At 38.8% G+C, this 10,417-nt stretch overlaps 2 protein-coding genes across 4 annotated transcripts in view; one reads left to right on the top strand and one right to left on the bottom strand.

The window, feature by feature from the left end:
• Positions 1-6,405, top strand: part of KCTD6 (potassium channel tetramerization domain containing 6) — an 8,539-nt gene extending 2,134 nt beyond the window's left edge. Inside the window, exons 2-3 of one of the 3 annotated variants that reach the window (XM_011998370.1) lie at positions 2,733-2,802; positions 5,001-6,405. In XM_011998370.1, the coding sequence (XP_011853760.1) occupies positions 2,776-2,802; positions 5,001-5,687 (714 nt within the window). In that variant the 5' untranslated portion in view covers positions 2,733-2,775 and the 3' untranslated portion in view covers positions 5,688-6,405. Of the gene's footprint in view, positions 1-1,800; positions 2,803-5,000 lie in introns of those variants that run through there. The other 2 variants (XM_011998371.1, XM_011998369.1) reach the window with 2 other exon arrangements.
• Positions 6,406-8,849: 2,444 nt separating this feature from the next.
• ACOX2 (acyl-CoA oxidase 2, branched chain) overlaps positions 8,850-10,417 on the bottom strand; it is a 49,503-nt gene continuing 47,935 nt past the window's right edge. Inside the window, exon 15 of the mRNA XM_011998368.1 lies at positions 8,850-9,000. Within this exon, the coding sequence (XP_011853758.1) occupies positions 8,938-9,000 (63 nt within the window). The 3' untranslated portion in view covers positions 8,850-8,937. The remainder of the gene's footprint in view (positions 9,001-10,417) is intronic.

Below are 10,417 nucleotides of genomic sequence, written 5' to 3'. Positions count from 1 at the left end.
GCTGCAACATTGATGTCTGCTTTTTTCCTTGTCTTTGATCTTCTGTTTCTTATTTAATCATTTGGATATTCATGGATTGGAGTTCTTTATGTCACTACAGACAGAGGACAGCAGCCATTATTCACACTAGTTGAATGGGTTCCTGCCTTTTTTTGGTGGCGGGGGAGGGCCTCAGGAAAATTTTTACAAACCCGTTATGACTAGTTAGGCTGAGTTACTGTAAAATTTGTAAATAAAACCCTACTGGGTGGATAGGGTTAATAGATGGCTATAGAGAGTTTAAAGTTAATCTTTTTCAATTTCTTGTCTCTTGGATTCTGTTCTTTCAATTTCTACCCTAGGAGGGGATTTATGGAAAAATCTAGACTAAGAGTCAGAACATGCGAGTTCTTATCTAGTTACTTCCCAGCTGTGGCGCCTCCAGCTAGTCACTTAATCTGCCTTGTTTCTCTGTTTTGCATCTTTAAGATGAGGATAGTAATCCATGCTCAGCCTACTGGTATCAGGAATGTTGTAGGGGGAAGAAGTTTTTCATGCCCCTGTCTTTTAAATTGTTTCTTCTTTCTAGAATCCCTTCTTAGGTTGTCCAAATTTTCTTTCAAAGATTCAACTGAGTGGGCTCTTCCCAGAGGTGCTCCATTTTCCCATTTGGTTCTTGCTTTTCCCCTCTTGCAGACCTCTGCTGGTCCATCTGTTACATAGCGCTTTGAATTCTGTTCTGTACTTCAGTCATTGCATGTTGCCTTCCATTATAGATGGAAAGCTCCATGAGGGCAAAGATTGTTCTTTTCCTCTTTCTGTGTATCCACATTGCACATAGGCATCCCCTCCACTCCATAGATAACCCACAATAATTGTTGGTTGAATGAATGATTATTGAGGCTGTCAGGAATGAATACTTTGGGTGATGGGAAAATGCCAAAGATGAGCATCTTACCAGCACTTTTGGATGAGTGGCCTTTTAAATTGCCCAGTTGCTAATCTGTTGTTATCAGTAACTGAATCAGATCCTGGCAAGACAAATTGGCAAAGCCCATTTCTTGGTCCTGTTTACCTCGGATACTATTTGTGAAGCAAGCCAGAGGAATGAAAGACTGTCATAACAGTCTTGAATTTGACATTTGTTCCATTTCTCACCCCATAGCATGTGGAGGCCTATCTATATCCAGCTGCTGAGTGTAAAGAATAAACACTGACTGCCCCATAGCCTGGTCCACATTTTAGTTTGTGTGCTTTGAAGGATTTGCAAGGTAGAGAAATAGATGCTTCAGGCTCTGATTGCAGCCCATGCTGTGCTATGCAAATGTTCTCTACATGCCTGAGTGACCTTTTGAGAAAGAGCCTTTGTGATCTTCTATAGCCAGGGCTTGTTCTGGGAATTCTGTGCCAGATTCCTCTAAAAGTGGGAAAAGTGGATCTGTTAAAGGACCACGTAAAAAAGCTGGTGCTTTTCCTGGATGAATACCAATAATTCCATGTTTCTTACCATCTCTTGCCAGAGCTTTAGAAATTTGCTCTGCAGTTTGCTTTGCAGGTTGATTTGGGATTGAAGTGTGTGAGAGGGAACTGACTAAGGCAGTTCAGTAGCTGGGAAACTGTTTGTTTAAGTGCTTTTGAATTGTAGATAAAAATAAATTCACATTGGCATCATTAGTATCTGAGCATTTCTCAGTGTCTTAAGGCTGGCTCTCCATGAGTGCTGGCTGATTGAGTCTCATCTGTATTGGTAAGGTTCTTTTCGCCCCAAATTGTGCTCTTAACAGTTTGTCATTTAAATCGCTTTCTATTTAATTGTTGTACAAAGAGAATTACATCATTATTAAAAAACATCATTATTATTATTTTTTATATTATGAGATAAATACCATTCTGAGTATTTCTCTGGGAAAGGGATGCTGGTGTCCTGGGAGGTTTATGATTTTTGATGCTTTTACTCAGGTGACTGGCTTGTACAGCCGAAACGCTGATGAAAAGAAGTTTTCCCCTTCTCCCTTTTCCTTTTTTCTTTTTTTTTTTTTTTTGAGATGGAGTCTCGCACTGTTGCAGGGGCTGGTGTGCAGTGGCACAATCTCAGTTCACTGCAACCTCCGCCTCCCAGGTTCAAGTAATGCTCCTGCCTCAGTCTCCTGAGTAGCTAGGATTACAGGCGCCCGCTACCACGCCCGGCTAACTTTTTGAATTTTTAGTAGAGATGGGGTTTTACTATGTTGGGCAGGCTGGTCTTGAACTCCTGACCTGGTGATCCGCCTGCCTCGGCCTCTCAAAGTGCTGGGATTACAGGCATGAGCCACTGCGCCTCGCCTCTCCCTTTTTCTTAAATGACCTTTTTGGTGAGGACCATTATAGGTTTGTACCAGGATAAGGTTGTAGAGTTAATCATAATGTTCTCTTATATAAATTCTAAAAATTGATTTTCTAAGAAGAGAGGTAGAATTTGAATGACTGGGTTGCTTCCTAGACTCTTTCTCCTTCTCTTAAGTACCGGATAGTTCTTTCTCTGAAAATCTTCAGTCTCTTAGTTCCAGATGGGTTCTCTATGGTAAGAATACAGGACATGAAGGCCCTAGGGGAATGCTTTCTTCCCCAGATCTTTGCCCTGCAGTAGGTTTCAGCTGAGCAAGGATGAGTAGTTTTTCTGGTGTTTGGCCTCCTCTGTTGGGTAGAAAAAAACCTTTCTTCTTTATGTTCATAGTTATATATGCTATCATATGTCTGTTTTTCTCCTCTTGAAGTTTCCCTGAAACCTGGGTTCTTGAAGACGCATCACTGGAGCAGATGGATAATGGAGACTGGGGCTATATGGTGAGTGCTTCTTGGAGATGCATTTTGAAGGCTGGGGAATTATTTTTGTGTGTACATAAGGATAACATGTATTTTTAGGTATATCTTATAAGAAAAGAAAATTGTGAATTTGTGTAACCTCTCTGCCCCCTTTTACTTAGTTTAGATGTATTTTGGAGGTTGTTTTTGTCTTGTGTGGTGTTTTTAAAATTTTTATTTTATTTTTAAATTTTTTTTATGTGGAGTCTTGCCCTCTTGCCCAGGCTGGAGTACAGTGGTGTGATCTTGGCTCACTGCAACCTCCACCTCCCAGGTTCAAGAGATTCTCCTGCCTCAGCCTCCCGAGTAGCTGGGATTATCAGTGTACACCACCACATCTGGCTAATTTTTGTATTTTTAGTAGACATGGGGTTTTACCATGTTGGCCAGGTTGGTCTCGAACTCCTGACCTCAAACGATCCTCCTGTCTTTGGTGTTTTAATGGAAGCAAACTCAAAATGGATTCTCCAAATACTTTTTATAATCACTGGAGAAGTAACGTGATTTTTTATTTTTTAAAGTATATTGCTCTGAAGACTCTTTCTTCGTGAATAGTGACTACAAAAGGATCTAGTGAGTAATGATATGGAGGATATTTTATTGTGGTTTGGGAGATTAATGGTTGAGGAAGTGCCTCTTCTCCCACTCCTTTTTTTGTGTGTGCGTATGTCTCCCTATTTTTCTATTCCTTTGGTGTAAGGTATATTTTATTTGCCTAGTACCCGAAGTCTCTTTCTTTTTTTCTTCTTTTTTCTTTCTTTCTTTTCTTTTTTCTTTCTTCCTTTCTTTTTTTTTGTTTTTTATTGTTTTGAGACAGGGTCTTGCTCTTTTGCGTAGGCTGGAGTGCAGTGGCGCGATCTCGGCTCATGACTTTTCGAGCTCAGGTGATTGTCCCACCTCAGCCTCCCAAGTAGCTGAGACTACAGGTGGGCACCACCATGTGTGGCTAATATTTTGTATTTTTTGTAAAGACAGGGTTTTGTCATGTTGCCCAGGCTGGTCAGCAACTCCTGGGCTCAAGTAATCCACCCTCCTTGGCATCCTAAAGTGCTGGAATTACAGGTGTGAGCCACCACGCCTGGCCTGTTTTTTTCTTAAATAGTGTTTCTAAAACTGAAGGTATGTTTTTTAAGAGAAGCTTGCTTCTCAAAATTAAAGGCCAGATTGCAACATTAATGTTACAAAAGTGAATACACTATCAGATTATGAAATTTTATGGCTGCTGTTAGCTTTTGGGTATGTGATGATTTTTTGACTAAATTGTATATTTTAACTTAGTATTTGAAAGTATCACTTCCATGAAAAAGTTACCAAGATTAAGTCTGCACAGTTTTTAATTAAATTAATTAATTAATTAATTATTTTTGAGACACAATCTCTCTGTGTTGCCCAGGCTGAAGTGAAGTGGCGTGATCTTGGCTCACTTGCAGCCTCCGCCTCCCGGATTCAAGTGATTCTCATACCTCAGCCTCCCAAGTAGCTAGGACTACTCAGGCACTACCACGCTCAGCTAATTTTTTTTTTTTTTTGTATTTTTAATAGAGATGGGGTTTTGCCATGTTGCCCAGGCTGGTCTTGAACTCCTGAGCTCAGGCAGTCCGCCTGCCCTGGCTTCCCAAAGTGCTAGGATTACAGCCATGAGCCACTGCACCCAGCCCAAATTTTTATTTTAAAAACAAATTTCATAGTTTATTCCTTTTGTTTGAAGGCGAAAAACCCAAAGAAATACTGAAAGTAAATGTCTATATTATCAGATCATTTTAATTCTATCTTATGTTAAATTAAGTTCAGAAAAATGCAAGCCTTTAAAAAAAAATCAGAAAAAAATAAGTGTATTTTAACGTGGCTTTTCCCTTCTCACAATATATTCTGACCTGAACATTCTGTAGATAATGGGCCTGAAATGATGTGGCTCTGGAAGTCAGTGCCCTGGATTCTTAGCGTAAGTCTTTACATAATTGGATTTATCCTTGTTTTTTTTTCTATTGAAAGCAAATGTTAGATCGCTTCATCTGGGTGGGTTTATTGCTGGTAGTAAAGTCATTTTGCATTAGAGGATTACTAAATACATTATAGCCTGAAAGAATCTTGGGCTTTGCTCAGTATCACTTACTTTCTTAATTTGTCAAAGTTGGTATTTAAAAATTTCAGGTGACTGATCGTTTCTTTAAAAATTTCAGATGACTGACCCAGTCACGTTAAATGTAGGCGGACACTTGTATACAACGTCTCTCACCACACTGACGCGTTACCCGGATTCCATGCTTGGAGCTATGTTTGGGGGGGACTTCCCCACAGCTCGAGACCCTCAAGGCAATTACTTTATTGATCGAGATGGACCTCTTTTCCGATATGTCCTCAACTTCTTAAGAACTTCAGAATTGACCTTACCGTTGGATTTTAAGGAATTTGATCTGCTTCGGAAAGAAGCAGATTTTTACCAGATTGAGCCCTTGATTCAGTGTCTCAATGATCCTAAGCCTTTGTATCCCATGGATACTTTTGAAGAAGTTGTGGAGTTGTCTAGTACTCGGAAGCTTTCTAAGTACTCCAACCCAGTGGCTGTCATCATAACTCAACTAACCATCACCACCAAGGTCCATTCCTTACTAGAAGGCATCTCAAATTATTTTACCAAGTGGAATAAACACATGATGGACACCAGAGACTGCCAGGTTTCCTTTACTTTTGGACCCTGTGATTATCACCAGGAAGTTTCTCTTAGGGTCCACCTGATGGAATACATTACAAAACAAGGTTTCACGATCCGCAACACCCGGGTGCATCACATGAGTGAGCGGGCCAATGAAAACACAGTGGAGCACAACTGGACCTTCTGTAGGCTAGCCCGGAAGACAGACGACTGATCTCCGACCCTGCCACAGGTTCCTGGAAACACGGAAAATACTGATTTTTTTTTTTTTTAAATCACAGTGTGAGATTTTTTTTTCTTTTAAATATTTGTATTTATTTGAAGGCAGTGAGGACCAGAAGGAAGTTTTGTGCTTTGGCACACTCCTCCGTGTTTTGTTCCCTTCCTCCTGAGTATGCATGTGCCTGTTCAGAGTCTCCAGATACCTTTTTTATAAAAAGAAGTCTGAAAATCATTATGGTATATAATCTACCCTTAACAGAGCTTTTCTTATTACAGTGCTAGAATGATTTCTGATAAAATGGTCCCTAACTCAACTAGAAGGCTAAAAATACAAGAATGAAAGAATAAGCAGAGTACTCATGATGCCTTTGAGAAAAATCAAAACATCATGTAGGGTGACCTAGTTTCCAAACCAATAAATAAGTAGTATTGTAACATTAAAGGAAAACTGTTCCAATCATTTAAAAGTACTTATTAAGTACTGCTTTTTACAGTTATGACAACTGTTTCTTTCTATGCATATAAATCAAGGAACCAAATATCTGTAGCCATGGAAATGTCTGACTAGAAATATTTATATTGAATTCTGAATACAAAATGTCCCTGTGGTAGAAATCTTACTCTTTATGCCTGGTGCAGTATAATTCTCAAGTGTACTGTCTACCAGAAAAAAAAAAAAAAACTAATAAAAAATGAAATATGAAAATTAAGTTTGTATTTATTGATTATTATTAAGGGGAGAAAAATCATATTCCTTGTCTAAAATATGCATTGTTTATGTCCCATTGTTTACTGCCTATAGCATATTTGTATTTAATTTGAGAGGACACAGTGGGATCTTAGGTTGCAGTTTATAAGAACTGTTGTGTCATTGAAGCAAGGATGGATGGAATTATTAATTTTGACTAAAAGGGTGCATATTTGAACAGTGAACATGCAGTTTTTCATATTTTTCAAAAGAATTTATGTTGAAGATTACAGATTTTTCTTTAATTGCCCACGGTTCTATGACCATTATTTCAGTTTTCTGCTAAGCACAGGAACAAAATGACTCTAGCCCTTTATGCTCATGTTTTATGGTGATCCACAAATGTATTTTGTTAACAAAGTTAAGTTTATTTCTGAAGAGAAGAAACAAACTGCAGTGAATGAAGGACCTAGAACAGTTGGAGAAATACACGTACTTTTATTTATTTCCCTGTAGTCTTATTTTGCGTAGTTCATTTGCTTCTATTTCTTGAAAGTAACTCATAGGAAGGATTATTTTAATTATACTGAGACTTCCTACTTTGTTAGACCACCGTATAAAAGGAAGTCATGTAATTTATTCCCTATTTTCTAAGGGAAGAGTGGAACTCTGAGGCTGTGTGCCCTGGGGCAAGCAGGCCCCTCCTTTTCTCTTTCTCTCTGTGAGAATATTCTGAGGTTCTCTCTCTGCAAGGAAGATGACAGCACATCCTTATGTCTATTTTTGCCCATGTCTCTGAAAATTTATTTTAAAATTTGACAAATGACCAACATCCAGAAACCTATAATTACCCTGTTTTCACCATCTTCAAACTAAGATCCTTTGATGTTATTGACAGGTTGCTGTGGTTTCAGTAAATCGATATACGAGTACAAGTTTATCATTTTGGAAAATTATCTTGTATTTAAAATTGATTTGATAGTTACCTTAAAAAAAAAAAAAGGCCCAACCAGTTAGTTACGTGTTGTTGAGCTAGCTGAGGTCAGTATGAAATAAAATGATTTGGGTTGAAAACAGGTGTGGAAATAGGAATAATGCTAGTTCCCAGTTTTTATTTTTTATTTTATTTTTAAATGATTTTTATTTATTTATTTTTGAGACAGAGTCTCACTCTTGTCACCCAGGCTGGAGTGCAATGGCGTGATCTTGGCTCACGGCAACCTCTGCCTCCCAGGTTCAAGCGGTTCTCCTGCCTCAGCCTCCTGAGTAGCTGGGATTACAGGTGTGTGCCATCGTACCCGGCTAATTTTTGTATTTTTAGTAGAGTTGGGGGTTTCACCATGTTGACCAGGCTGGTTTTGAACTCCTGACCTCAGGTGATTCACCTGCCCTGGCCTCCCGAAATGCTGGGATTACAGGTGTGAGCCACTGCGCCCGGCCCAAGTTTTTTAAAGTTAAAAACTTATGAGGCCTCTTCTTTGTCCTGTTTACTGGAGATAAGTTTGCTTTTGGTAAATTTTCTCAAATTTACTAATTATTAACAATGAAATGATTGTTTATATGAGTAAATTAGGAAAAGTAGCCAGCTGAATTTTTTGTTGTTGCCATTTTACTTGTGACATTTAGAGTGTTTTGTCTAATTGGGTAATTGAAAGTGATATGAAAAATGTAGCTTCATTATATTTGGGTAACTTGAGACAGTTATGTCTTTTAATGAAATTTTAAATCATTTTCACTGTGGAAGAGTTGATTTTTAAAAAATGATAGTTGCATTCTTCGAGCTGTATTTTATTTAGATTACAGCAAGTATAAGCACTTAGGAGGATTGTGTGTGTGCATGTATGTGTGTCCTTTTAAACCCAAGGATAAGTGTGTGCTAAAAACACACTAACTAATGAGCCTATTGGCTTTTGCTAGATCTAAAGCAAAATCCTGGTATTTAACCAAATAGATGCTATAAATGGACAGTGGTGCGGTTTTACTGTGGGAAACTTCTTTTCTTTTTTGAGATAATTCTTACTCTGTTGCTCAGGCTGAAATGCAGTGGTGTGATCACGGCTCACTGCAGCCTCAACCTTCTGGGCTCAGGCAATAAGCCTCTCAATAGCTGGGACCAACGACATGTACCCCTGGCCAATTTTTTATAGTTATTTTCATAGAGATGGCATCTCTCTATGTTGCTCAGGCTGGTCTTGAACTTCTAGGCTCAAGTGATCCTCTTGTCTTGACCTCCTGATGTGTTGGGATTACAGGCATGATCCACCCTTCCACCGGAAATTTGAAACACATTCAGAAGTAGAGAGAATAGTGTAATGAACACCCATGTACCTGCCCATTGACCAGCTTCAACAACTATTCACTTTGGCTTTTTTCTCCTATGGATTATTTTGAAGTAAATCACAGATATTATTTCACATATATCACTTCAGACTGTATTTAAAAGATAATGACTCTGAAACATAAATATCTAATTTAAAATTTTAATGTTGCATATATGCCATAGTACCAGTATCACATGATGGTGCTGGTTGCTTCTTGAATACTGTTGGTTATTTCATAGCTTGGATCTCCAACTTTGTAATAGTGGTCTTATATATTCCTCATAGGCAGGGTTCTCCTGTTTGTAGAAAGAAACGCATTATTAAGACAGTACATTTCTGCCAGGATTAATGACTTTTACTTTCAAATTAAGTCTTTAGCTTCAAAAAGTAACATTACGTAAGATTCTTAATTTTAAAAATTATTTCTAAAACTCATTTTGTGTGAACATATGGAGAAACATTTTTTCCAAAGGGCATCTTTCCTTTTCTCATGCAGATTTTAAATTGTGGATGCAGGTGGCCAATTAAAAACACAGCTTATCACTTGCTTTTGGAATTTAATACAAATAAAAGGCTTGACTCTTTGAGGCTCTCTGAAACTGAATATTAATCACAAAGCAAGGAACCAGATAGGGATCATATAAGCAGTATTCTAGGTCCGACTAGGTTATCTTTATGCTGTAATTCAGTGTCTTGATTCTTTGTTTCTAGTCTCATCTTTTATAATATTTACTTTGTGTGTATGTGCCTGTCTACACTAAAACTGTAAGCTCCTCGAACATTGGGCTTTTGACTCTTTTCTTGTTGTTGTTGGAGACAGGGTATTGCTCTGTTGCCCAGGCTGGAGTGCAGTGGTGTGATCTTGGCTCACTGCAACATCTGCCTCCTGGGTTCAAGCGATTCTCGTGCCTCAGCCTCCTGAGTACCTCGGATTACAGGTGTGCACCACCACACCTGGCTAATTTTTGTATTTTTAATAGAGACGGGGTTTCGCCATGTTGGCCAGGTTGGTCTTAAACTCCTAACCTCAAGTGATCCACCTGCCTCAGCCTCCCAAAGTGCTGGGATTACAAGCTTGAGCCACTGCACTCAGTCTGGGTTTATGACTCTTGTTCTCCAGTATATCTTCAGTATCTGGAATAGTTTTTGGCACAAAGCATGTACTTAGTAAATATTTGTTGAATTATTGAATGAATGAATCAGTAGATGTATTTAATGCATCTAACTCCTACTTGGACAGATTTTTACAATAGAATAATTGGGGGAAAACAGGATTTTTGTTTTTAAATTATCCCCAACGATTCCTCCCTTAAACCAAGAAAGCACATCATCCTATCCAGGGATAAAGCTCAACACTGCCCCAGACAGAAGAGAGCTTCTCCTATGATTCTAAGATGTTTACCTTAGCATAGCACTTTTCTTTTGGTAGAAAAATGTCAGTGAAATGTATTCTTGTTTGTACTTTCATGTCTACAGGGCGTGTTTCAACATAGCTGCTCTTTTATTTAAAATATCTGCCAGGCGTGGTGGCTCACACCTATAATCCCAGCACTTTGGGAGGCTGAGACCAGCCTAGCCAACATGGTGAAACCCTGTCTCTACTAATACAAAATACAAAATTAGCTGGGTGTGGTGGTGTGTGCCTGTAATCCCAGCTACTTGGGAGGCACGAGAATTGCTTGAACCTGGGAGGCGGAGGGTTGCAGTGAGCCG

The sequence above is a fragment of the Mandrillus leucophaeus genome, unplaced genomic scaffold, assembly GCF_000951045.1.
Source record: "Mandrillus leucophaeus isolate KB7577 unplaced genomic scaffold, Mleu.le_1.0 Scaffold57, whole genome shotgun sequence".
In the NCBI taxonomy this organism is placed as follows: domain Eukaryota; kingdom Metazoa; phylum Chordata; class Mammalia; order Primates; family Cercopithecidae; genus Mandrillus; species Mandrillus leucophaeus.
This window is presented reverse-complemented; position numbering and strand designations above follow the sequence as displayed.